We start from the raw sequence: 27,572 nt of genomic DNA, 5'->3' as shown, positions 1-27,572 counted from the left end.
GCTCCTGCAGGATGTCTCTCATAGCCTTCAAGCTGGAGACTTGCCCTGGACTGTCTGAAAATACATCCCAGATGTCCCTCTCTCCACCACTTGTGGCCACAGCCCATCTTCTCGGCTGTCGTCACCCACACCCACTGTGTCCCCAGTGAGGCACTCAGCCAGTCAGGATGCTCAGCGGGCCCTGGCCCCCACTGGTTTTAGCAGGTGCCACTGGCTTGCCAGCGGCCGTGAGTAAGGATATCCCGAGGACGCAGTCTTCTCTGGCCCTGGGCTGAGCACATCATGCAGATCTTCTATAATCCCACAACTCTGTGCGATAGGTATGGCTCGTATTTCAAGCAGAGGAAGTGGCTCAAGGGCACGCGGTCTGCAATGAGCCCACGGCCCTCAGGCCTGCTGAGCCTTGGCAACGACCTTGATGGTCCACACACACAGGACTTCCAGGTGGAGAGTCACTGGCGTCCCTAGTTACACGCTCGCGCCACTACTCCCGGGGCCTTAGGCTGTGGGTCTGCGCGGGAGGGACGTGTTGCTGTGTGACGCTGTGGCTCCTGGCTGATAAACGTTACGTTGTTCTGGGGACTTGCTGAAGGCAGGCTTCGACTTCCCTGTCCTTGCAGCCAAGAGGGCCGCCCATCTCAGGGCACACCACGTGCCGGGCTTGCATGCAGGAGGCCTGAGGTTTGAAGTCCCCGCGGTGTGCCTGCAGGATGCTCTGTGACAGTCCCGGCACACGGCCAGCTCACAAGCACGGCCCTGGCGTGTGCCTCGTGTAGCTCTGCTCGCACACCTGCTCGCAGGCTGCTGCGACCCAGAGCCCCGCACCTGCCCCATCTGCCAGGGGTGGGCCGCGCAGCCCTGTGAGGGCTGCCGTGCTGGGTGGCCGGCCCACCGTGGCCTCAGTGTCTAGATCTTTCACCTCAAATCGCATGCCAGGGTTTTAATGGAAACACTCTGGATGGTGAACTGTTGGGTCAAATATTTTTAAAGTTCTGTGAATTTCACCCTGATACTTCTTGGGCTACCAATTACGGCCTCGCTGTGAGCAAGTGGATGCAGTCCCAAGGGATACTGAGAACAGAGCCCTGGAAAGTGCCAGAAGGAAGTGTACACCCTATTGGGAGGTACGGGTGCTCATGTCTGGGGACAGACTTTGGAGCTGCCTCCTTTTAGGCCAGTCCCAGCACCATCAGCACCATCCAGTGGGACCCAGGAGTATAAGAGATGCAGAGCCTGCTCTGGGGGCCAGAGACCCGAGGGAGACACATTCTCTTCCACCCGGAAGAGGCTGTAGGGCTGGCACGCTTTCGTCCATACCTGCTCTGCTCTTCCCACCATACTGGGAGGTGGAGAAGCCATTTATTACCTTATTTTTCGTATTTTACAGCTAAGTCGGTTGAGGTAGAAATGTGCTTTGCCCACAGATGCACAGCCAGCTGGGGGCGGTCAGGAATTGTGACTTATGCCCCTGGGTCTCCATCCCCTTGCACTCCTGCTCCGCCAGCCTGGGTCCTGTCTCTTCTGCCTTAATACAAACCCTGTGGGACACATTTGCAAAAAAAACAGACAATGAATCAACAGTTTGGAAGGCCTCCTCATTGCGGAGCCGAGCTGGGTGACCCTTGCCCCGGGGGTGTGGGAGAGGCAGCGTTGCCAAATGTGGCCAACACCAGCACAGAGCCCCGGTTGGTTCAATTTGGGTTTTAGGTAAACAGCAAAGGCAACATTTGGGACAACTTCTACTACAAATTATTTGTTGTTTATCAGAAATTTGGATTTACCTGGGGGGCCCTGTGTTTATCTGGTAACCTTAGGAGGGGGAACATGGGCACGGAGTAGGGGAGGGCTGGGAGCACCCATCTCCATTTTGGGCTTCTGGAAATCTAGAAGACAAGCAAAGCCAGGAACTGTGACAGCAGAACGTTTGGTCATTCTGCCTCCTGCGCCTACGCGCACACGTCCAGCCTGCGGGACAGTGACCTGCGTCATCCCACAGCTTGGCCCCTGGCGTCCAGCCCCCTGCAGTTGAGCTCCGCCGCCTGCTTCCGGCCCCTTAATTGGATGAAGTGTGCAGCTGGGCGCCCGAGGAAGGGAAGGTGGGGCTGCCAGGCAGGGAGGAAAATTAACCTTGGCTTCAGCAAGGCCACTGGCTGCTGATTTATTGATTGCCTTGAAATAACAGCCCAATCTAACACAGGCTGGCCGAAAGGCAGATAGTAGTTATTCATAGGATTCCTCGTTTCCTCTTTCCCACATTGCCTGGTCTCGGGCTCTGCCGCCTTTCGTTATTAGATTGCTCAGAAAGCACATTTATTACCTCACTGTTCCCCAGGTGAAGGGGCAGGTGTGGAGGGCTACCTGTGAGATCAGAGTTGGCAGTGTGGTCCCCAAAGGGTCTTCGGAGGAAAGATGTTCCATCATCCCCAGAAGGGCCAAGGCCTAGCAGAGAGTCCAGCCAGGGAGTCCCGAAGCCTGAGTACTTGTCTAGGCCCTTTCCAGCCCTCGGTTTGCTGGGCTGAAGAATGGGCCCTCTTCCTGGTCACCCAGGAGTGTGCTGTGGTTACAGAAGTGGAGGAGTGTGGGCACTGGGCTGGGGTCCGGTGTGCATCCTTGGACACATCCAGTGAGCCCCACGGAAACAGGGGAAAGGCCCCTCTTTTATTATTATTTTTTAAATGTTTGTTTATTTATTTTTGAGAGATTGAGAGAGCAAGAGAGAGAGAACTCACGCACAGGGAAGGGGCAGAGAGAGACGGAGACTTAGAATCCAGAGTTGGCTTGGAGCTGTCAGCACAGAGCCTGAAGCGGGGCTCGAACTCACAAATTTCAAGATCATGACCTGAGCCAAAGTTGGACACTTAACCAACTGAGCCACCCAGACGCTCCAAAAGGCCCCTCCTTTAGAGGTTGAACTCGGGACTCTGCGGTGTCATGCATGGGAGAGTCTGCTAGGGGACATGACATTGACAACCATTCTCGTCTGACCCTAGAGCTCAGATTCAATGAGAATTGAAATTTTTGTAATCAGCTTTATGGAGGTATGGTATATATACTCTGAAATGCACACATTTCAGGTGTACATTTTGAGTTGTGACAAAGGTGTGTGCCTGTGTAAGCACCACTCTGATCAAGGTATAGAACATTTCCTTCCCCACACGCCCTCTCCTCCAGTCCAGCACCCCTACCTTGCTGCAGCACCTAGCTCCCAGCCCCCCAGCCCTCAGTCCCAGCCCCCAGCCCCCCAGCCTTAGCCACCAGTCCCAGCCCCCAGTCTCAGCCCCCAGCCCCCCATCCCAAGCCCCAGCCCCAGCAACCACTACTCTGACTTCTGTCCCTGGAGTGGGTTCCGCCCAGTCTAGAAATGCATGTTAATGGAATTAGGCAGAAGGCACTCTTTTGCATTTGGCTCCTTTTGCTCAGCATATAGTCGATGACAAGTGTCCCTTAGCACGATGGGATGTGCGGATGGCCCACGCTGTGTCTGTGCATCCCATGCGGTGGGTGGTGGGTTTTGGGGGGCAGAGCCATCCCCAGGAGCACAGAATGCCACCTGCTATCACTTCCAGCCTCATTTTACACTTGGACAAACAGCTCCAGAGAGAGAAACTGGCCTCCCCACGCGTGGAGGACACACCGGGCAGGTCTGAGTCCAGCACGTGGTGTTCCTGATTCCCCATCTAGCACTTTCCAGACTGGGCTTGCTGGGAGGGTCACAAGCCCCTCAGGTATAAGTACGTGACACCTTATGTCATTTCTAACAGATTTCAATGTCCTTTTGAAAGCATTATCCCATTGACTAGGAGGGAAAAAATCAATGGCCTTTAAAGCTGTAACTGAAAATCACATACAAGGAGCAAGGTGTGCCAAGGACCGCTGGTCTGGAAAACAGCTGGCTAATTGGAGGCATGGGGAGAGGCCTTCCCTGGACAGAAGGAGCCCAGGGGGCCATTCTGCTGCTCCTCTTTATGGCTGTGTGACTCCCCCGGGGGAGGACTTGGCTTCCTCATAGGTAAATGGACCATATATCACCCACCCCAGGCTTGTTTTGAGGGTTAAGTGAGCTCAAGTAAAAGCACTCAGAATGGTGAGATGCTGACTTCATAGTTATTGTCATTTTTATTACTAGTATCTCTGCATCCCCAGGGTTCTTGGATGGTCACCTGCCCTCCTCGTCCCACGAGAGCTCCCTCTGCCTAGGTGTCCTCTCCACCCTTGTGGCTTGAGTCTGGAGTTCATGTTTGATGCCAGGCTCCTTCCTCTGGTCAAGGACCCTTGCATCCACTTCTCTGCTGGGCAGTCACTCTGAAAGGGCTTCTCTTTACCCTTGGCTGTACCCCTTGGTCGGCTGCTTTGGAGGGTGACCGTGTCAGAAGGCACCCTGTGTAGGCCACACAACCTGTCTTGAAGTCTGACCACCCCAGACACCCTCCAGATTTAGCGCAAGTCTGCCTGGCTGGTTTTTGTGCTATGGGATCAGGGACACAGATGGAAACTCTCTCTGTGTTATCTTGGTGACTTGGAGCTTCCTGAGGGCAGGCCTGGTGGTTTACTGATTTTTTGAGCCTCAGCTGTACTTGGTGCAGTGCTGAGGACACATCAGTTGGTTGAACTGGGTTGAATCCTACAAGGCAAAGTGGTTTGTCAACACAAAAGGCTTTTGTGCATAAAAGGACATTATAAAGCAAGTGAGCGCTCTACAGAATGGAAGAAAATACTTGTGAATCATATGTCTGCTAAAGGGCTGGTATCCAGAATATATAAAGAGCTCGTACAGGTCATGAACAAAAGGATAATCAACCCAATAGAAAGAATGGCAAAGGACTTGCATAGACTTTTCTCCAAAGAAGACACACAGATGGCCCGTGGGTGTTCAATGTCATCATTGTTTGGGGGGATTTCAGATGAGGTGACTTGCCACTTCACAGCCACTAGGGTGGCCACAATGTTTGAAAATGGAAAATAACAAGTGTTGGTGAGAACGTGGAGAAATCGGAACCCTTACACACTGCTGGAGGGAATGGAAAATGGTGCAGCCGCCGTGGAAGACAGTCTGGAAGATCATCAGTGAGTTAGAAATAGATTTGCCCTATGACCCAGCAATTCCACTCCCATATGTACACTCAGGAGAAGTGAAAACGCATGTCAGTGCAAGCTACTACACGGATGTTCACAGCAGTATTATCCATGGGGGCCAAAGGGCAGAAACAACCGAGATGTCCATCACCTCCTGACTAGATGAACAGTGTGGCCTCTCCACAGGAGCGGATATCATTCGGCCACAGAGTCACATGCTGCAACGTGGGTGAACCTCGAGGACACTGTGCTAAGTGAAGTCAGCCAGACACAAAAGGTCACAAGGTTCTGTTTATATGAAACTTCCAGAAGAGGTAAATCCACAGATACAGAAAGGAGATTCGTGGTGTCCAGGGGCTGGGGAAGGGGGTGCAGAGTGACAGCTAATGGATTCAGGGTCTCAGTGTGGGAGGATGGAAGTGTTGTGAATTAGACCCCGGTGATGGTGGTGCCACGGAAAAACACTTGGAATTTTAGCTCAGAAAATGTTTTTAAAAACCTCGAAATGGCCATGGGAAGTAGGAAGTCTGACCCTGAGCGCCTCCCCCGCCCCCACCGCCTGCAGGCCACTGGGTGGTATATTCACAGCCCCTTGAATGCTGGATCCTTCCTTTCCAGTGAGGCCTGAGCTTCCCATGGGGTCAGCAGAGGCCGCCTGCCTGGAGCCGGACAAAGGGTTTGTTTACCTTCCGGGAGAATTGAGCAGTGATAGCAACAGATCTGCAATTGAGGGGAAGGCCCAGAAGCCACCTCACTTACCTCTTTCCCGTAAACTCCAGCCTATACCCTCTCCCTCCAATCGTCTACCTCCCAGGAGATCTGAGGGCGGGAGCCACCTTCTCTAGGGAGAGAGGCAGAGAGTCAGTGGCCTTCAGCTGCTAGTCACTCTCTCACTGATTAATTGCCGGGAAAGAGATTTGTTTGGGAAGTGGAGCTGGGGAGCAGACAGAATCATTGCTGAGGCCGTGATGGAGATAATGGCCCCACCAGCCCCCAGGATCTAGTCCTCTGTAGTGTCCCGGGACCACAGAGGGCCTCCTGGACCTTCGGGACCCTCTACATTGTCACACACACATTTATATTCGGGTTCGGGTCCCAGGTGGGTGACCTGCTCACATAAGCAGAGACCAGCCACCTTGACTCCCGGCCACTTCCCCTTCAGCATCCCCTGCTGTGTATTTGCCTTTTTGGTACCCCCCCCCCCCCCCCGGGCAACAGGTGCAGTGGAAGTCCAATGGCTTGCAAGTCTGTGCCTCAGGGGGCGCTGGGGAGCAGGGGTGAGGGTGGGGGTGGCCCCCAGGGTGAGAGTGGCCTGCGTCCCTGCGTCCCCCTCAGCCTCCCTTCGTTTGGCAGCTCCTGCTTGTTTCTGTCCGGCTGCTCCTTCTCTGTTCCCGCCTCATGTGCGGAGATGGTTGGGAGGGTGGGTGGCCGGACGCTGGCTTTGGAGCGAGGCCCAGGGGCTGCTCAGGTGCTCTTCTGACTCAGCTCTCTGTTTGCTGCTGATGTGTTTGCTGTGCGCTTCCAGAAGGCCCTCGTGGTCCACCCAGATGGGACCAGCGGCGTGGCAATCCCCGCGGAGCCAGGCTGGGATCCACGCGCAGCCGCTGCGTGCAGTCTCCCTCCTTGGAATGGGGGCTCCGGAGCTGTAGGGCACAGAGACACCTGCTCCCTGCTTCCCCTCGGCCCCGGATTCTCCCCAGTGAACACCTTCCGTCGCCTTATTCTCTCCTCTGCACCGTTCAGGTTGCAAGATGGGAACACAGAACGCGCAAGCTGAGCAAGGCCTTCCGATCCCCCTACCTGGCCTGCTACTCCCTGGGCGCCGCCATCTTGCTCCTGAACGTCCTGCGCTCACACTGGTAAGCACCCCCCGGCCGACCGACCGGAAGTCCATCTGCACTGGGGGCATCCACGGCACCTGAGGGGGCAGCCCCCGCAGGCCGTGTCACGGGGGTCCATGCGGATGAATGCAGTCGCCCCTTCCTCTCCGGGCCAGCGGACTCCCATCAACCACGGAGTCCTCGGCCGCTCCTGGCCACACGCCTGGGGTGCAGGCGTGGAGGAGCCGCCTGGATGAGGCCGGGTGGTCCCCAGTCTCAAATGTGTAGACAAAGCTGCTGCAGAAGTCCCCTCCAGGAAGTGCCAAGGCAGAGGGCAGGTGACGCTTGGGGACGGGGCCTCACGTGGGCTCGGGCTGGTTTTGGCAAGCTGCTCAGCTCGTGTCTGGGCCTGACGGGTTACCTTCCTGCCAGGTGACCTCATTCCAGATGATGAAGCGCTGCCCTTGGGCCTGGTGGCAGGCGCTGGTGCCCAGGCACGAGTTGAGGTGCCCTGACTTGACGAGTCGAGGCGGCGGGGCTGGAAGGGCAGTGACAGCTTTGTCAGATGCTGCCCAGCCCGGCCATCCCTGAGCCCGGGGTGCCACCTCCTCTGTTCTGTGAGCACCACGGTGCGTACCACACTAGCTCGTGGACTAAACGTGGCCCGTGCAGTGCTGTGAAAAATGAGCGACGGCACAGGAGAATCGCAAGGTCTGATTTGTGACAGATTAGAAGCCCTGGTGGCCCTGGACCCCACATGGGAGTGATCTCACATACCCTCCCTTCCCCTGGGGGCCCTGGGCTGCCATCGGCTGGGCCACAGTCAGTAGCACGTCTGAGCCCATACTGGGAGAGGAGGCCCCTTCTGGCAGATGGGGGGCTTGCTTCTCCGTGCGTCCTGGCCCAGGGCTGTCCTCTAGACCCCAGGCACACAGTCCCCGGGCTGGTCGCTGTGGTGAGGCCCAGGAAGGGTAGAGCGCTGGAGACAACTTGCCCTTGTCCTCACCCCCTGGTCTCGGTGCCTGCTGGGTCCCCACCAGGCCCTGCACGCAGCCAAGGGAGGGCTTGGGCCCCACAGCCCTCAGCCCACAGGCCACAGGAAGCAGATCAGACCAGGTGTCCAGAAGCATCGGTCAGTGCCCCGAAGTGCTGTCATCGCCAACACCAGGCGCGGGCAGTCATGACCTCCCAGCCCTTTGGGGATGGGTACTTGGGCCCGCGCATCAGATGGGGGCCAAGGCTGGTGAGCGGCTGAGCCAGCTGACTCCGATGTGCTGGCCCTTCTCAGGGAGCTCGTTTCTGCCTCGGTGCTGAGCGCCCGTCTCCCTGCCCACCTTGGTAACGGAGTCTCCATCTTCCTCTTGTGCTAACCTCCTTCACTGTGTAGCTGAGATGGGTGTCACTTTGGGTTCCCACTTGGAGGGATGCTGCAGGAGGGGGAAGAAGGGGGAGGGGAAGGGGTGTGAGGGAAGGGAGAGGCAGGGGTATGGGGGAAAGAAGGGGGAGGGGAAGGGGTGTGGGGGAAGGGAGAGGCAGGGTTATGGGAGGGGAAGGGGTATGGGGGAAGGGGGGGAGGGGAAGGGGTGTGGGGGAAGGGAGGGGAAGGGGTGTGGGGGAAGGGAGGGGAAGGGGTGTGGGGGAAGGGAAGGGAGGGGGTGTAGGGGAAGGTGCCCTCCCAGCACAGAAGCCGTGCAGGCTCCTGCGGGCCCTTTGCATCTGCTCTGGTTACGAGACCTGCCCTCCCGGATGGCTGCTGGACATATTGGGGCCTCTCATTAGCCCTCCTCCCCTGTGGGGTCCCTCCGTCAATTACTTGGAAAACCCACTGGCAGGGAGACCTGAACAGGCTCCTTCCTCGTTCCACAGCCCCGCTCCTGGCCCACAGTCCAGCCTCGTTAGCTACTCTCCAGCTTAACTGGTTTTTCCCTTTGTTTTCTTTCCTGAGGACCCTTTGCCCAGAGGGTCTGCAGACACCCTCACCCTTCAGAATGAATGAATGAATGAATGACTCCCATACCCTCCCAGCTAGTTGTTGAACTAGTTCAGGGGCTGGCAGACGACTCCCCAAAGGCCCAAACCCACTAGCCGCCTGACTTTTTAATGTCTCATGAGATCCTCTGGGAAGCTCACGTAAGTGGAATCAGACAGTGTTTGTTCTTTTGTGTCTGGCTTATTTCATTTAGTGCAATATCCTCAAGGTTCATCCTCGTTGGAACATGTGTCAGAATCTGCTTTGTAATGCTAAGTGGAATGAGCTGGACACAAGGACTCACAGTGCCCGATTCCACTTAAAAATATCAGAGACTAGATCTGGGGTAGCCAGGGCCAGGGAGTGGGGGAAAGAGGGAGATGCTGGTCAAAGGGTACAAGCTTCCAGGTAGAAGCTCGAATGCCCAGCGCGGGGACTATATGGTTAATACTGTCTCGTATACTTGAAAGGTACTAAGAGAGAAGGTCTTAGAAATTCTCCCCATGCACGTGTGCGCACACGGGCACACACACGTACACACACGGGCACACACATGTACACACAAATGATGACTGTGTGAGGCAATGAAGGTGTAACCCGCCTTACTTTGCTAATCATTTTGTAATAGATACGTACATCACGTCATCACGCTGTTTGCCTTAACCTCACACATGGAATGTGTCAGTTCCATCTCAGTAAAAAATGAAAGTATTTTGAATTTTTTTAAAAGAATGTCCTTCCTTGTTAAAACTGAGTAATATTCTCTTATAAGCAAATACTGCGTTTTGTTTACCCACATATCTGAGTGTGGACTGTTGGGCCATTGTCACCTGTCGACTCCTGTACTCATGCTGCTGGGGACTTGGGTGAGCCCTGCCCTTGATCCTTCCTGGTCTTCTTCCCTAGAAGATCACATGATAGTTCCACAGGTAGCTTTTTGAGGGGAACTGCCATACCGTTTCTCCTGTTTGACCTTCCCGCCAGCCTTGCTCGAGCATTCTAGTTTCTCCACACCCTCGCCACTGCTTGCTATTATTATTTCTTGATAACGGCCATCTCTTTTTTAAAATGTTTGTTAACTTATTTTTGAGAGAGAGAGAGAGAGAGAGAGAAAGAGAGAGAGAGAGCACGCACAAGTGGGGGAGGGGCAGAGAGAGAAGAAGACACAGAATCTGAAGCAGGATCCAGGCTCTGAGCTGTCAGCACAGAGCCCCACGTGGGGCTCGACCCCACAAACTGTGAGATTACGACCTGAGCTGAAGTCGGACAGTTAACCCACTGAGCCTCCCAGGCGCCCCGATAATGGCCATCCTTAAAGGCGTGACCTGTTTTGATCTGCGTTCCCCTGAGCGTTTTTTTCACATGCTTATTGGCCATCTGTCTATCTTCCTTTGAGAAATGTCTATCAAGCCCTTTGCTCATTTTAAAGTCAGATTGTTTTGTGTGTTTGTTGCTGTTGACTTGTATACACAGCTGCATTTTCTTTGTCTTTTTTCTTTTTTAAAATTTTTAATATTTTATTTATTTTTGAGAGAGAGATAGAGACAGTGTGAGCAGGGGAGGGGCAGAGAGAGAGAGGGAGACACAGAACTAGAAGCAGGCTCCAGGCTCTGAGCTGGCAGTCAGCACAGAGCCCGACACAGGGCCCAAACCCACAAACTGTGAGATCATGACCTGAGCTAAAGTCAGACGCTTAACCGACTGAGCCACCCAGGCGCCCCTACACAGCTGCATTTTAAATGGTTCTATAAGAGTCTATGTGATATCCCAGGTTTTGCCTCTCAGTCTACAAAGCTGAAAACATTTATTATCTGGCTTTCTGTGAAAAAGTTTGTCAGCCTCGGGACTAGCTGGTGACTAAGGTCCCTTCTAACTCAGTCAGATCCATAATTTTATGATTTTCTATGTCAGGTGTCAGCAAACTGTTTCTGTAAGGGCCAGATACTAAGTATTTTTGACTCAGAGGGCCATGTAGTCTCTGTTGTAACAACAGCTCGTTAGAATGTAAAGAGTTGAATGTGACTGAGTTCCAATAAAACTTTATTTACAAGCACACCCAGCAGGGCCAGCCCCTGCTCTCCATGAAAGGAAAGTCCCACTGCTGCCTTTGAACATCCAGGTCCACCTGGAGGATGATGTCCAGGACCCTGGGACGGAGTGTGAGTCAGAGTAGCCTGGGGGAGGGGCGGGTGCCCTGGGTCGGCCTCAGCCGTGCTCCCGATGGGCTGGCCTTCAACATGTCCCTCAGGCTCCCTTGGTCTCCTGTCTGAAATGGAGTAGGAGTCCTCGATCCTCTCCCAGGAGGGGCCATCGGTCCTCACTGACCAGCTCCTCGCTGAGTGTGTGGCCAAGCAGGGGATCCCGGGCCGAGCAGACTCCACCCTGCCTTGGGGCCCATCTTACAGCAGCATGGGTGGGGCAGTGACCTTCACACTCCATCCTAGGGAGCCCGTAGGAAGTGGGTGATGGAGGGTCTGCAATGCCTGGATTGGGTACCTTCTGCACAGGAAGCCAGCAGGAGGCAAAAGTTAGAGGGCCCCGGTCCCTGGTCCCCTGACAGGGGTGCCTCCTTCCTGCAGGCCCCCAGCCCAGCATTATGGGTTCCTAGGAGACCAAGCAGACAGGCCCACCGGCAGCCCAGCTTCAGACGTGTAGACACCGGCAAAGACCTGTCTGGCTTCTTGCATCCGGGGCCTGGGAGAGCTGGGAGGAAGTCCCACCATGTCCAGCTGCCTACAGGTGACAGCTCCTCTGGTCTTCCTTCTCGCTAGCCTCTCGGTATTGGCGTTGGTGTGGCTTGGTGTCTGCCTTCCGGGCCATGACTTTTCTCTTGGCTGGACTGGCAGCCACCCCAGGAAGGTTCTGGGAGGAGAGGGAGGATGCTCACAGGCAGGACTGGCTTCTGTCCACCTTCCCGATCAGCAGGCTTGGACCCTCCCCTCCGGCTCTTTTCCCTCTTGCCCTTCCCTCTGCCATGTTGGTGATCGGGTGGGTGGGGCTTCCAGAAAGATGTGTGAGAATCCTGGCAAGACTAGCCCCAGCCTGTAGCCGACAGGCCCCCACACAATAGTCCCCCCCCACGACAGCCCCCCCACGTCACCCCCCCACGACAGTACCCCCTACGACAGCCCCCCACGACACCCCCCCACGACAGCCCCCCCACGACAGCCACCCACATGGCAGCCCCCCCACGACAGCCCCCACATGACAGGCCCCCATGGCAGCCCCCCCACGACGGCTCCCCCATGACAGCCCCCACATGACAGCCTCCCATGGCAGCCCCCCCACGACGGCTCCCCCATGACAGCCCCCACATGACAGCCTCCCATGGCAGCCCCCCACACGACAGTCCCCCCACAACAGTCCCCCCCATGACAGCCCCCCCTACGACAGCCCCCTGACGTTTTCCCGAGCACCCTTTTCCACACACATGGCTTCATTTGATTCTTTGAGATGTAAATATACATATCGTGAAATTTGCCACTGAGCCATTTTAGAGTACACGGCTCAGGGACGTTTAGTACACTCATAATGTCACACAACTGCTTTTGTCTACTTTCAGAACATTTTCGCCCCAGACGAAAACCCTGTACCCATTAAGCACACGCCCTCACCTCACCCCAGGGCACTGGAAAGTCTGAATTTGCTTTCCCTCCCTATGCATTTGCCTGTTCTGGACATTTCTGCTGTGTCTATCTGTCTGTAAGCCACAGCTTCCCTGGTGGGGGGCGGGGGAGCAGCAGTGGGGCCGGGGGGGGGGGGGGGGGGGGGGGATGAGCAGAGAGCACAGACACGCACATGCACTCGACTGAATGGAGCTCAGATCACGTCCCTGTGAAAGCCCTGGGCAGGGGTGTCAAGAGACCACCTGGCAGCGGGTCTGCGGGTGTGAAGCTACGGCCCCGTGGCCGATGATGGGTACAAAGGGGCAGGGCTGAGCATCCGCATCAGGTGGTGTGCACGATCCGGGCAACCAGAAGTGGTCTGGGGGCCTCGGACAGGAGGAGTAGGTTCCTTATCTGGAGGCCATTAGCGCTGGCCTGTTTGCTCTGGCCGTGGAGCGTGAAGGAGAGCAGGCCTGATGGGCTGGGGGGCCTCTGTTGAAGCCCCCTCCCTGCCGGCTGCAGCCCCTGCACAGCCAGGCTCAGTGGGAGCCTGGTGGCCTGGAGCCGGGATGGCACCGTGTGGACAGCCAGGCGGGGCCCAGGCTCCCTGGGGCTGGCACTGCAATTGTCCCATCGCCCCGCCTCCTTCCACCAGGATTGCGGCCCCATTGAGGGCCGATGCACAGGTGCATAGGGCCTCAGGGGGCCTCGGCTCTATCGGGCAGCCACTCAATGGAGCTGTATTCCAGGACACTTCGGAATTGCCTGTGGTCTTGTGGAAACACGGACATGAAAGTGTGGGGACAGCCGAGCTGGTGACTTCCGCTCAGCATGGGGGCACACCTCCAGCAGAAACGCGGCTGGGGCTGGGGCGAGGGCAGCAAACCTCCTCCCCCTCCGTGTGCTAGCTGCCCCGGGGGCAGGTGCACAGCGTGCTTGGACCAGCCAGATCGGTGGTGTCAGCACGTGTGGCTCTCCGTCCCATGGCCATCTGTGTGCCAGTCATTGCCATCTCCAGGGCCCTGCTGGAGCCGCTCGCCGAATGTGGGCAAGACAGGCCTGAGGGGCCCGTGGCCACACAAAGGCACCAGCAAACGGGCACATGGGCACAGTTCTGCAGGTGAAGGGCTGTCAGAAGGTGCAGTGAGATCATGGCTGGAAAACGGGGCGGGGCCTCCCCAGGCTCCCAGAAGGACTCAGATCCCTGTTGCTGGAGGGCCGAGGTGCTCAGCCCCTTGTGTCCCCACCACTGCCAGGCACCAGGTCCTCCCCACGGCACGGTGCTTGGCTCCTTCCAGGCCAGCGGGAGAAAGTCTCTCGGACTTCTCTCTGACCTCCAGGCCGTTTTGGAAACGTTCCCCAGGCCATTGCACTTGACCAGGGTAATCTCCTTTCTCATTGCACTTGACCAGGGTAATCTCCTTTCCGATGAACTGTAATTACATCTGGAAGTGCCCTCATTTAGCCCCATCGGGAAGTGACGCCTTGGTGTTCCGAGGGCAGTCCACTCCCAGCAGGAGGAATTCTGTGGGCCTGCACGGGGGAGCCCCGTGGAGGCCTGCCTGCCCCACCGTGGAAGGGAGTTCTAGGCGGTGGGAACAGGAGGGGCACGCGGGGTCAGCCTTAACTCTGCAGGCCGAGCCAGCATTAGGGGTTTGCCTTGGGGAAGGGCCTTGGTGAGGCGTGGGATCTAGGATGGAGGCTCTCCAGGAGGAGGAGGCTGGGGCAGGAGGCAGCTGGGCGCCGAGCCCAGATCTGGGGAGGAGCCAGAGGTCCATGCAGACTCAGAATCCTGCGATTGGGCAAGTGATTGGTGTGGGAATAAGGGGGTCCACTCAGACACCTTTCATCTCTAATGCCTAGGGTTCTGTCCTATCCTGCCTGGGCCGGGGACCTGTGGGTGGGGACTGCATGGGGACCTTTGGAAGCAGGCCCCTGAAGTCCCTCAGTGCAGGTGGGAGAGCTGGAGAACTTGCTCCTGACCAGGCAGGGGGCCGGGGAGTCTGGGCTGGACTACCCAGAGGCAAACGGGGCCTGGCTGTTGGATTTCGAGGACCCTGCATCTCAACAGGGTGGGTCCAGATATTGGGCTCAGGGCCCAGGTAGAGGGGGCCGAGGACCTCCATCTGGCAGAAACAAAAATAAGTCAACAATAGGGCTGGCTGGGTATCACCTGGGCTCCTCCCTTGCCCCACCCCCAACCGCTCTGTTTCCTTATTTGTAAGATAAGACAGATCCTCTCTTGGCAGTGATGGGTTTTGGAAACACTTTGAAAAGGTGATGTGTTCATTAAATGCACAGAATCAGTACAGCATCACGGCCCTAAATTCTAGACGCCTGATGATCTTTCGAGGGGTTACGTAGGTGAACGTTTTTGTTTTGGTTTGCATTAGTACTTGTAGGTTTATTTTAACGTGGATAGGGAAAAAAATTAAGTCAGTGCACCAGACACCAACGTTCATGAATAGTTTTGCTCAGTGTGGTTGAACCCCGAGGCGTGCACTAACCTGAAAGGCGGAATGTGAAGTGAATCGCTGTTCAGGCTCACCTGGAGAATATGTGGGGGCGTCCTTGAAGGACTGAAGTTTGTCAGGGCTGGTCAGTTGCAGACAGATGGGGCCACAGGCCGGTCTCGGGGCAACAGGCGCCATGCGTGGCCAAGCCGGGTAGGATCTAGCGCCCACAATGTGCTGCGACACCCTCTCTCCACGTCCGCTCTGGGTTCCGGGATTTCCGGGGAGCAGTGCGCAGACATCCTCAAGTCACACCGGTGACCGAAAGCTCAATCCAGGTTTTAAAAATAGAACCTGAGACAAATGAATGTGTCTCTCCACTCCCACCCCCAGTGCAGAATATTTCCAAAGGAAATTGCCTCCTGTTATTTCATTCTATTATGGAGCATGGCTCACAGAGCCACTCATCCCTCCATTAATTTTCCATGGGGAAAGGACTGTGCCTTCCTGGCTTAATGGAGAGGCTAGAATACCACAGATCGCCTGATTGGGGCCGGGCCCTGCCATTCCCGGAAACCTGACGCCCGTGGTCCCAGAGTGTCCGGCAGTACACGGGGTGCCTGAACGGAACTCTCCGGCAGCGCCTTGCCTGCTTTCTCTGCTGCGCCCAGAGAGTGTGGCCTGGAGAGCTTTGCACCTAGTGGGTGCTGAAGGAGCTTGGAAAGTGCTCTCCACTGGCCCTTTCTCTTCTCTGCCCACTGGAGAAGGAATGGAAAAGGAGCCACAGGTGGACAGAGGCCAGGGTCCAGTCTCGGGCAGCCACCCAGCCACTACAGGGCCTTCTGCCCATCACTGGCCCTAGATCTTCCTTTTATTAGGAATCTCTACCTGCTTCCAAGCAGATGGCTTCTCCTGCAGGGTCACTCCCCTGGGAAGCAGTTTCAGACCAGCAAGTCTGCAAGGAATTTCCATTTTCATTGCTGCCTTTGCTGCATGCATTCAGGGCCAGGCAGCTTATGGCTTCCTGGATGGTGTGAGTGAATTGTGGCAGAGGGACTGGAGCCGGCCCAGCACAGAGCATGAAACTGAGGCCGGATTCTCTGGAACCCCGTGGGGGTCCCCTCTGGGCTGGGCTCCCTCGGGCCCCCCGCAACCCCAGTGCTTGCTGTCCTGCTGCAGTCACTGACTGGTGTCGGGCTCGGCTCCTCCCCACCTGTGACTTCCTACTCACTGGAATGCATGCCAAATGACCCCAGTCTCTTCTGCAGTCTGCTTTCAAATGAGCTGGGCTCTGCCCCCAGCCTCTGCCTGGGCTGTTCCTCTTTCTGGAATTCTCTCTCTGCCCTTCTCGTGATGAATTTCTTCTCCAGATCCCAGCTTGAGCCTTGCCGCGGCCTTCTGGGCCCGCCATCCCGCGTGCCCGTCCCGCGGCGCCCAGTGCTTCATCACGCCACGTCACCTGCATTCACAGCGCTGTCCCTCCCACCTTCCACAAGTCCATAGGCAGAGCCTGGCATGTTTCACAGTCACCAGAGTGTGCACAGCCATCGGCCGCAGCTCCACACAGGGTGACGAGGGGTTACATCACCATCTACAGAGGCAAAAGCCAAGGCTCAGGACACCCAAGTCTGAAAAACAGTACTGCTCTTTGCCCGGGGCTCTTTTACTGGGCGGCCATAAGGTGCCCCCCAGAGTACTTGAGGCAGATGGTATGCTGGGATGGCCAGGGGGTGCCTACCGTGCCTCATTTCCCTCGGTTTGGAGGCCGGGGTGGGAGGCAGCCCAGGCAGGGAGGAGCGGGTGCTAGAGCTATGTCTAGGGAGGTAGAGCCCAGGGTCCAGGCTGGGGGGGTGGGGTGTCACTCCAGCCCACAAGAGCACAGAGGCCCGAGCATGACGCCCACCCACCCACATATTCTCTCTCTGCTGGGTGCTCCCTATTGCCCTGGTTGCCAAGGAGCCAGGGGCCTGCAGGTGAGCCCCGCTCTGAGTGGGGCAGTCAGCCTTGCCAGGGCCCGCACCCTCCTACCTTCAGGAGAGGTGGGGGGGTGCTGAGGCTGGCTGGTAAGCTGCCTGCTCCATGGCCTTAGCTGCTGATCTGCAGGGCTGAAGGTGTGCCTGCGTCACAGGGCTGCCCAGAGGGTGAGGGCTGCTGGGTTACCGGAAAGGCAGGTGAGGGCAGAGAGGGGTGGGGCAGGGGTGGGATGACCACGTACAACAACAACAGGGTGTGCATGACCCTGGGCCAATCCCAGCAGCTCAGCCTGGATCTGCGGGGTGACCCTGGGTGCAGGCAGCAGGAAGGCTGAGGGAGGGCAGTGGTGGGTGGAGAGCCGGGGATATGGGCAGCGTGACCAGTGTCCAGGTGTGCGTTGACATACACGTGCCGCTGTTTGACAGGTCACCATGCAGGCCTCTGCCCGCAGGGTGAGGGACAGGTAGTAGGTAGTGGGGTGCTGCTCTTCCTCCAGCTGATGAATATGAACCATAACCCGTCCTGTGTGGCGTGTGCCGGGTGCCTGGGACATCCTTGGGGGAAGGAGAAGCAGCCTCTGTTCTCTAGGAGCTGAAAGTAGTTGGAGAAGAGAGTTCGAGGGAGGTGTTTTTAGCTCAAATAAGGATGGTTTTACAACAATTTGAATTTTCCAGCAGAATGAATGAGTGGGGATGGTGAATTTGTTCTGCTTGAAAGAGCCTTGTAAACAGAGGTACTTTGTGATGGATGGATAGATACAGGATTGACTATTGGATGGATGCATGGGTAGATGGATGGGTGGGTGGACAGAGGGAAAGACTGATAGACTGATGGATGGAAGGATGAATGGATGGAGGATAGACTAATGGATGGGTAGGTCGATGGATGGATGGATAGATCGAGGATAAACGGATGGATGGATGGGATGATGGATAGAGAATAGACTGATGGATGGGTGATGGGTGGATGGTGGAAAGATGGGTGGATGGATGGATGGATGGATGGATGGATGGATGGATGGAGGAGAGACTAATGGATGGGTGGGTGGGTGGATGGATAGAGGCTAGACAGGTGGAGGGGTGTGTGGGTGGGTAGGTAGATAGTAGGCTGCCCAACTAAGAGGTACCTAGTACAGAGTGAGTACAGGCAGCTGCCTTACATGAGGCAGGAGAGCTTCATGTCCGTTCTGAGTGTTGCAAACATGGGGTGTGGGAGTGGGAGGTGTGTGTTAGTGGCACACGCATGCTCTTGCTCCCACACACAGCCTTTCCTTTGAGTGTGTCCCTCACCAGTGCCAGTGCTCCACTAGTGAGGCAGACCCTGAACCTTGCTGCCATGCGTTACTATAAGCCCAGTCACTTTGCCTTGTCTGCACCTCACCTTCTCCTCTTGAGTAGCCAGTTGGAGAACCTGAACTTCCAAACCCAAGAGCCCAGTCCCCTCCTCCGTGTTTTTGTCACTGGGTGTTTAACAAGGCCTTCGATGGCTTGGCCCCAAAAGGAGCTTGCTGGGGGCATTTCAGAGGTAGAGGGAAGACATTAAGGGGCCTCTGAGGTGCCACTTGGGATGCAACCAGCCCGGCCCAGGAGCTGTGGAGGCCGCAGAGGGGGCAGAGCGTGCCCTGGGCTTCTGGGCACTGTGTCCACTCCAGGGGCACAGGATGCCAGCACCGCGTGCAACACCAGCCAAGTGCAGGAGAGTGTGGGTACAGCTAGCGGCATGCATCTTTTCTGCTGAGCCACATTTGGCTCATAAGTGCCGGTTGCTAACTGGACAGGAATTGGAGTTTGCAAACTGGTGGCCTTTAGGCTGAATCTAGGCCACTGTCATGCAGAGTCTAAAGCAGTTGTCATTATTGCCCATTTCTAACAATTAGAGTATTTTACACGCAAGTCATGATTTCTGGCTTTTCTCTCAAAAAGTAAAAAAATGTAGGAGGGCCCAGGCTCCTCATTCTGGTTACCTCTCCTGTGGGGGGGGAGGAGGGGCAGCGGAGGGCTGGTGCTACAGGGCCGGACACCACAACCCACCAGCGGCCCACGTCACTTGTTCAGGTCACCGGCCTGGCCTCAGCAGGCTCTGAGAGCTCCTGGACTGGCTATTCTGGGGGTCCCCTGGGAGACCGAGGGTGGGAAGGGTAGGAAGCCCCTCTCCACGCAGTGATCTCCTGACTCTCCCCCCAGCTTCATGCAGGCCATGCTGAGCCAGCCCAAGATGGAGAGCCTGGATAACCCCACGGCCTACGGCTTGGGCCTTGCACTCCTGGGAATAGGCAGCACACTTGTGCTCTCCAGCTTCTTTGCGCTGGGCTTCACCGGGACCTTCCTAGGTAAGACCCCAGGGCCTGGGGGGCCATGAGCAGACGCACTCTGGGCTCAGTGGGGTGCTGGGGCCGGGTGGCTGACTGCCCTGCCATCTGTGACACCTTCTTGGGGTGCACAGGCAGACCCAGCCGTTTTCTTGCTCTGCCACTCACTCTGGGGCTCAGGGGCCTTCCCTCCTCCGGGCCTCTGCCTGGTCAGCTTGGGAAGCTGAGCTCTCCTACCCCATCCGGCTGGTTGGGTGCCAGGCCAGGTGGGATTTCCACTTGCTGCGTGGGGCCACAAGCCAGGGCTGGTGCAGGTCTGGGTTGGGTGTGGGGTAAGGGGGTGCTGTCCCTGCTCTGCATCCCCCACTGCCTCCGGCTCAGGTGCTTTTGGGCCGGGAGCCCTGTGCTGGCCTGGCAAGGGGTCCTTATGACGTCAGCAGCTTCTAGCAACTCGGAAGCCCAAAGAAGAGAGCAGCAGGGGAGGCCGCAAGAGCAAGGGCGTCTCTGGGTCAGGGGCAGAAAGGAGGAGGCAGCCCACAGAGGGAGACCCGCGGGCAGCCGGCACGTGGGAGGTGCCTACCTCTCAGATGGGCTGGATCGGGAGCTCCCGGGCCGTCACCAGTCTCAGCCCCCAGCCCACCTCACAAACCTGGCCTCAATTTCCTCCAGTGCCCAGGGCAGTCCCCACACCCTCCTGGTTTGCCTGGGTGTCTCTCTACCCACAGCCACTTGGGGTCTGGAGTATTGCAGGGGGCCTGGGTTACTGTTGGGTACTGTGGGCTGCAGTGGGGGGCCTGGGGTACTGTAGGGTTCTGTGGACTGCAGCGGGGGGACTGGGGTACTGCGGGGTGCCACAGGGGAACTGGGGTACTGCGGGCTGCAGCGGGGGGCCTGCAGCTCTGCAGGAGCTCGTGTTCACAGGCAGATGAGACCCCCGGGAGCAGCACGTGCCGGAGGCCTGTGCCGAGGCCTTGCCTGGGCCTGTAGGGAATCTGCAGCAGCAGGGCCCGCGGACGGTTCAGCACCTCCTGCTTAGGCTGCAGCTTTGGGTGCCCAGTGCTGGGAGAGGGTCATGGAGGCGGGAACCTGGGGGGAAAAGGTGGAGCTCAGAGTCTTCCTGGTAGGGGTGGGGCACTAGGGTCTGGGGGCAGACAGAGAGCTCCAGGGCAGGGGGGGGGCGGGTGTGCGGGGATGGGGGGGGACAGTCAGGCGAGGGCTGGAGGTCAGGTGGGGGCAATGTCACGTGTCCCTGAAGGCCATGTAGGGGCCTGAGGCTTCACTCCTGGGGAGGTAGGGTCACAGAAGGGCTTGGAAAGATCTCATGCCAGCATCAAGGAGGTTGGACTGGCCGGGTAGTGGGGGGAGGTACAGGGAGGAGGTGGGGATCATGGTGTAGGCCTTACAGAGCCGAGGCCAAGGGCCACAGAGGGAGGAGGGGCGCTTCCTGTCCAGCTCAGGTGCTGGAAGACCGGGGTGAATAGCCCTGTGGCATGCAGGCACGGGTGTGGGCACAGAGCTGGGAAGGAGCTGGCGGAGCCCCGGACGGTATGGGGGGCAGGACATGGTCAAGGCCGTGTGGGGCGCATCGCCTAGAGGAGCCAGTCGGGGGGTGGGGCGGGCAGTGGGCAGGAGCCTGACTGGAGCAGTCACCGCAGCATGCCTCCACCCAGGAGAGACGGCCAAGAGGGGCCGCTGGGCTCTGGATGTAGGGCACAGCGGCCACCTCCGTCCTGTGAGTCACCCCGAAGCGGGTTTCTGTGCCATCCGCCTCCAGGCCCATGGCCCCATTTCCTGCCTCCTGGGAAGACAGCCTTCCGCAGCCCTCGGGCGGCTCCTGTGCTCTGCACCTTTGTCCCCAGACAGTGGACTCCTCTGCCTGCGGCTGCCCTACTTCCACCCCCGATGAAGCTCTGAAGGGTTCCGGGGAGAGGATGCGGGGTGGACGCGGTGGGGCGGACGCGGCGGGGGCCCTTCCTGAGCAGCACCGCACGCCTGCCCGTGGTGAGGGCTGCCTCCTGGCCTGTGCTGGAGACCACGTCTCTGCCTCTAGGAGTGGCCTCGTCGCCAAGTCCCAGAGGGGTGGGTGATGGGCCTGTGCGGGATCGGCCATCTGACGGTCGCACTCTCCACTGTGACCGCTGCTCAGGGCTGGCCGCAGGCTGTGGTGGAGGAGCAGAGCAGGCCCCCTGGATCCCCGGGGTGGGAGGAGCTCACCCAGGATGCGGCCTGGGTGAGAAGAGAGGATCTGGGGGCAGGAACAGTGGGTAGCAGGCAGGGAAGGGCCTCTTTCAGGAGGTGACATAGGCCGAGGGAGAAATGAGGAAGGAGGAAAGATGCTCACTAGACAGAGAGCAGGGAAAGGCATCCCAAGCAGAGGGAACAGCATGTGCAAAGGCACAGAGGAAAGGAGCAGACGGGGGTAGAGTGGGAGGGCTTCAGGACCCTGTGCCCTCAGAGGTGTCTGCATGCCTGTGACCCGAGTGGACCCATTGCCTGGGGTGCCCCTTGACTCAGTGCACTGTACCACCAGCTCCTTGGCTGGGCAGAGCCTCCTGGAGGAAACCCCATGGTGCCCACCCTGGGGGCCTCCCTCAGTCACTGTACAGCCAGGCCGTGACCCTCCGCCCCCGCCCCCCAACTTGTCCACAGGCGACTACTTTGGGATCCTCATGGAGGCCAGAGTGACCACATTCCCATTCAACATCCTGGACAACCCCATGTACTGGGGCAGCACAGCCAATTACCTGGGCTGGGCCATCATGTGAGTATCAGGCCTTCCTGCCCACCCTCCCTGCCTCCTGGGCAAGACGGGCCAGCCTCTGTCATCCGTGGAGCCGACATGTCCCTTGGGACTTTCTTCTGCATGCAAATGACCTCCTAGAACGGGTTGGCGAGCTTTCTCCCACAGGGGCAGGGCCAGAGCGGCCCTGAGACTATAGGTAAATGAATGGCTGTGGCCGGGACCAGCCCCGCTTCGCTCATGGATGCTGAAATTGGAATTTCATATAATTGTTGCATGTCATGAGATATTCTGTTCTCTCTTTTTAACCATTTAAAAGTAGAAAAATCATTTCTGGCCTGCAGACCATAGACTGCCAACCCTGTCCTGGAACATTAGGGCTGGCAGGTCCTGAGCCACTGCCAAGGGCTCATGCTGTCCAGAGACCCCAGGGGGGGAGGCCAGCGTAGGGGGTGCCGTGGGCTCTGGGCCTCACACCCTGCGCCCCTCCGAGCACTTCCTGTTTGCCCATTTTCCGTATTAGGGCTTCTCTCTCAGGCAGTGTTTTGGTAGAAAGCGGTCTGCTTTTATTGGACACTTGGAGCCACGTGCCTAGAATGTTGCAGGTGCTCCCAGAAACCAGGAAGGCTCTAAGACATAAAGGAATGAGTCTCAAATGGTGGAATGTCAGGAGTGAGATGTTTCCTTGCAACCACTGCCTTCAGGTGCAGCCCAGATTAGAGCGCTGGGCTTCGAGTGCCAGGCGCTAGCGGGAGATCTGTGGGTCTGGCTGGGACCTCGCCCCCTGCCCCAGCCCAGTCCCTCTCGCCTGGACTTGGCCGGTGGGATCCTGGGGGGTAGGGTTCCATGCCCCTAGATTCATCCACTCCAAAGCGCATGTCCCTAGGCCCTACCCTGCAGCCTCTTGATTCTGCCCTGAGCTCACCCCTGCCAGTGCATCCACTGTTCCCTCCCTTTTCCATTCCCTTTTGGTGTTTCCAAACCCAACTTGAGTGCCCTCTCCTCCAGGAAGCCCTCCCTGACCACTCCCCCCTCCCCTCTCCCCACACAGCTGTGTCCTCTGTGCTCAGATGGGCCTTCCAAAGGCAGAGTTCACATGTGGGCCCCTTCTGTGCCCCAGTGGTGGTGGCCGGTGCCCAGGAGTGAGATGTTACCAGGTCAGGGCTCTCAGGAACATATGAGGGACCGTAGGGAGGAAACCAGCCGCGCGGTGAGAAAGGAGGGCCTCCTCTGTGCTGCAGAGACGCGGCCTTTCGTCTGAGCTCGTAGAGAGGGGCCGTTGCCTGGGGCTGCAAGACACTGACCCGGCAGGGCTGCCCAGGCCTCCTGCAGCCCATCTGCTTCCCGCTAGGGGCCCCACGGATGGGGGAGCTCTATGGGCCTGGGGCAGCGGGGCCTCCTGCTCTCTCCAGGCCTCTGCCTTCCCAGCCCCCTAGCCCGAGTGAGACACCCCGCTCCCCAAGGTGCATGGTTGGTTCCCTCGGACCAGCCCTGCCACCCCCTCAGGCTCAGAGCGGGGCCCCGTGGGTCAGTCTGGACCTCAGCCTCCCCGTCTGCAGAAGGAGACGATCCTTTCCACACAGGGTTGTTAGGGTGTCAAGGTCAAGAGTGTGAGAGCATGTGAGAAGTGGGAAAGCTTCCTGTGGATGTAATGGAGTAGGGGTGCCTACTTGGCTCACGCTCCAGGGCCCGGGGTGGGGACCATCCCCCTGAGCCTCCGCCCCAGCTCCTCGGGTGCCAGATTTGTGGGTGGGGAGGCTCTGCTCATTCCAGAAAACAAGCGAGGGCCAGTGAGTAAAGCTCCCAGGGGGCAGATTTCAGTTTAGCCCCAGAAGGGTCTCCGTTTGGCGTTGGCATCTCCACCTGGCTGTGACGACGGGCCGGCAGACCCCTCCGGCCTGGAGGATGGTTGGAATCGAGGCCACAGAGTGGAGGGTGGGGCCTTCACAGCCCCTGCTGGAGGGCTGCCCGCACACACAGAGAGATGGGGTGAGGCCCGGGCGGAGGTGAGTGGGCAGGGCAGAGGGTCTCCACTTGGCACACACAAGTCTAGGGCCCCCAGCCTGGGACTTCTGTGAAGGAGGCAGAGCGGGGGACACAGAGCCCGCCTGGGGCCCGTGCTCCCTGCTCGCTCCCGGGCTCTGTGCGGCCCCATGATCCAGTTTCCCTCCCGCCCCCCTGGCCATATGGATGCCGCAGCCCACCCTCTGGGGAGCCTCTGGGGTCAGAGGCAACTAAAAAAGGTGGGACCAGCTGGACAGTGGATGCACCCAGGCTCCTCCGCGTGGCAGTCACCAGCAGGAAGCCATGAAGGGTTCCACATGTGGCTGGGGGCCTTGGACCTGTTTCTAGAAAACAGCCTGAGAACACGGTCGCTGGAGCACAGGCTAGCATTGTCCCCCCATCCCTCCCCACCCTGGGAACATCTTCCTCTGCAGAAAAGGACACGCTGTCTGAGAGGCCAGGCATTCTTGTCATCCCTGCTGTGTCCTGAGCGGGGTGGGGGGTGGGGGCCGGAGCAGAGCCCCCCGTGGAGGACTGAGCCACACTGCACAGGCGGTCAGCTGGTGGCCGTCGGGTCAGGATCAGCACGGTGGGCCCTGGTCTGAGAGAGAAGGCGGGCCCGGGACCTGACTGAGTGTTCTCCGCAGGCACGCCAGCCCCGCCGGCCTGCTGCTGACTGTGGTCGTGGCCCTCATCTACATGGTCGCCATCCAGTACGAGGAGTGAGTAGGCACACTGTCACACACGAGGAGTGTGGCTGCCGAGCGGCCGACAGGAAGCTCAGAACGGGGCGGGGGGGGTGCCTGGGGGGCCGGGCAGGCGGTGACGGGGCAGCCTGGGGCCTCCCGTCCATGCTGCAGTGGGGGCCCGGCCTGGGGCGGTGCATCACCCCTGAGACGTGCTGACTGGACCTCTCTCCCCCTGCAGGCCCTTCACGGCTCAGATCTACCAGCAGAAAGCGTCCTCGTCCCACAAGAGGAGCTGACCGGGCCTGTGGCCGCTTCACTGAGGGCCTGCCGCCCCCGGCCTGCCCCGAGTGCTCAGCCCTGCAGCGGGGAGAAGGGCGCCTGGCCACCGCGCCAGTGTTCACGTCTGATGAGTGCCACGCAGTGCCTTGGAAACCTCTGCCTCGGGGGCCCTGGACATGCTGTTGTTTGGCCACTGAGCCCCCCTGTCCCACTACCCAGAGCGCGTCCTAACTCACCAATAAAAGGCACCCTGACGCCAGCATCCCCTCCGGCTCTCTGTCTGGCCAGGTGGGAAAGGGGAAGGAGTTTGGTGCTCCTGGGGAGGGAGCATTCCCCTGAGGGCTCCAGGCCAGGCTGGTGTGGCCTTCCTTCTGCCTGAAGCCTCTCAGCCCTGAGGCCGGCATTACCATCCGTGGTCGGCAGGGAAAGGGCTTGCCCAGACATTTGGGCTTCCTGTGCCGCCGGCCTCACACCCTGCCCCAGCGCCCCATCTTCTGTCCCTTTCCTTTGGGGAGCCAGCCCAGCCTCTGGGTCGAGGTGTCCTCATACCACCCTCCAGGCCCACATGCCAAGGAGCTCCCAGCCTCTGCAAGCTGCCGTCAGAGAGTGAAAAGCATGCTGAAAACGTAAAAAGTGATGTGATGGTACCTGGTGGGGGTGGGAGCCTATTAGCCATTGTGGTCGGGGCGGCGCCCTCTGAGGAGGTGACATTTGAGCTGAGACCCAAATGAGCAAAGGTAGCAAATGCGAGGATTCCAGGCAGCAGGAATGGTGAGTGCAAACGCCCTGTGGCCAGAACAAGTGTGGGTGCCTAAAGCAGCATGCTCTGAAGGGCCGAGCTAGTGAGGGGCATCAGCTGGGCCCCTTGGGGTCAGGCCAATGAGCTGGGCCAGTTAGCACACACCCCCCTCCCCCGGGACACTACCACATTTGCAAGAAGCTAGGCTGTGACACTCATGCTCTCTGAACCCCAAGCCACCAGGTCCAGCCCTGATGAGCTGGCCTTGGAGACAGATCATCTTTGTGGGGTGATCTGAGGGCGATCAGAAAAGCCCAAATGTGATTACAACGCAACCCCCCTTTGGCCTGTGAGGGGCCTGGCACTGGACGGAAATGTCATGAAGCTGAAGACTGACGTGGCGTGGGCTGTGGGATGGGGCTGGGGAGGCTACTGTGCTCCCCCAGATTTGCTAGCCATGTTTGAGCCAGCAGTGGGAGGGGAAGGGCCGGGCCGGCTGGACCTCGGAGATTTGGCATGCACCTGCTCTGGGCCCCCGCCCCGCAGTGGCTGTGTCTGCGCACTCCGCACTACCACGCAGGCCGGGGTCGCCCCCGTTTGGCAGCAAAGGCTGGGTGGCTTGTCCCGGAGGCACAGGTCTTTCCCGCCCAGGCTCACACTCCCTCTCTGCCGCTGAGGTGGGAGGCGCTGAGGAGAGGTGGGGGCTCCCGATGCCATGGCGGAGTGGTTCCTGGATGGAACTGGAGGACCTTGGCCCGGCACCCAGTCTCCCCACCCCTCCCCCGGGCTGAATGCGGCATCTCTGCTTAACGCTGACATTTCTCTCCTAATCCCTCCTAAGGCTTGAATCGCCTGAGGAGCAGGCCACGGGATCGTTTGGGGCCTGGTGGTCAAGCCTGGCAGCAGAGGGCAGTGGACAGGACTGGCCGGCCCCTCGTCCTGGCACCAGCCTTACCTGCAGGCCGCTGGCCCTCCAAGGACATGGGGTGGCTTTCCCGCGTTTGTGCTGGGAGCCCACAGTGAACCCAGACTCCACCTGCGCACGGGCTCTTAGGGCGCCAGTCCCCCACGCTGTACAGGGCTGCCATAGCCATGCCTGCCTTATGGATGCACCAAGCGCCCAGGCAGTCCAGGCTGGGGCCCTCTCGTCACCCAGGGAACTCCTTGAGCCCTTTTCTTTGGTTTCTGGAATCCAGAGTCTATCTCAGGTCTTTAGGACCCACAGGAGGCATCTGGTCTGATCTTACCCAACGCTTCAGTCCCTGCCTCTGACATACCCCTAAGAACAGGGAGCTCACTCCTCCACAGGCACCTTTGCACACGTAGCCTTTAAGGATATGCTGGTCCCCCGAAGTCAGGGCAGAACAGAGGAACCCCAGGCATCCTGATCCGTAGGTACACTGGCTGTGGGAGGAGCGGCCCAGGGCGGGGCCAGAGCCATGCACTGAGCTGGCTGTCCTGAAAGGGTCTGCTGTAATGGGAACAGAGCTCAAGGCTAAAGAGGAAACGGCTAGACAGCTGTGATCTGGGCTTGATGAAGGCAGCCTGTCGGAGAGGAACGCCAGCTCTTTTTAGCCACCGTCCTGTCCAGGCAGTGGCTATGGAGGGTGACACAGGACACCTTTGTGCAAGGGGCTGCTAGGGATGGGCTCGGGCTGGCATGACAGCGTCATTGCGGGAAGCAGCCACTCACCTCCGCCCCTGCTGGGGGCCTGCCCGGCACTCTCCTCAAACAGCTCTCAAGGACGCCTAAACCACTCTTTGCCATCGGGCCCGGCTGTGGCGCAGATTTCTTGCCTTGCGGGCCAGCTGTCCACTGTCCAACGTGCCCTTAACATTTGGTCAAATATTTTTAAAGTTCTCATTTCACGTTGAGCAGGAAAATTGCTGCCCTGCCCGTAAATGATATTTACAAGCAG

The 27,572-nt window shown here is 58.5% G+C and overlaps 1 protein-coding gene across 9 annotated transcripts in view; it reads left to right on the top strand.

Moving 5' to 3' along the window:
- Window positions 1-25,176, top strand: part of PEMT (phosphatidylethanolamine N-methyltransferase) — a 100,057-nt gene extending 74,881 nt beyond the window's left edge. For all 9 annotated transcript variants that reach the window (XM_039227254.1, XM_039227258.1, XM_039227255.1 and 6 more), the window contains 5 exons: window positions 6,817-6,932; window positions 19,078-19,223; window positions 21,852-21,963; window positions 24,594-24,668; window positions 24,874-25,176. In XM_039227254.1, coding sequence (XP_039083185.1) covers window positions 6,817-6,932; window positions 19,078-19,223; window positions 21,852-21,963; window positions 24,594-24,668; window positions 24,874-24,931 — 507 coding nt within the window. In that variant the 3' untranslated portion in view covers window positions 24,932-25,176. The remainder of the gene's footprint in view (window positions 1-6,816; window positions 6,933-19,077; window positions 19,224-21,851; window positions 21,964-24,593; window positions 24,669-24,873) is intronic.
- Window positions 25,177-27,572: the final 2,396 nt, after the last annotated feature.

The sequence above is a fragment of the Hyaena hyaena genome, unplaced genomic scaffold (genome assembly GCF_003009895.1).
Source record: "Hyaena hyaena isolate Hyena2069 unplaced genomic scaffold, ASM300989v1 scaffold_27, whole genome shotgun sequence".
NCBI classification, from domain to species: domain Eukaryota; kingdom Metazoa; phylum Chordata; class Mammalia; order Carnivora; family Hyaenidae; genus Hyaena; species Hyaena hyaena.
Note: the sequence above shows the minus strand (reverse complement) of the source record. Positions and strands in the feature narration are given on the sequence as shown.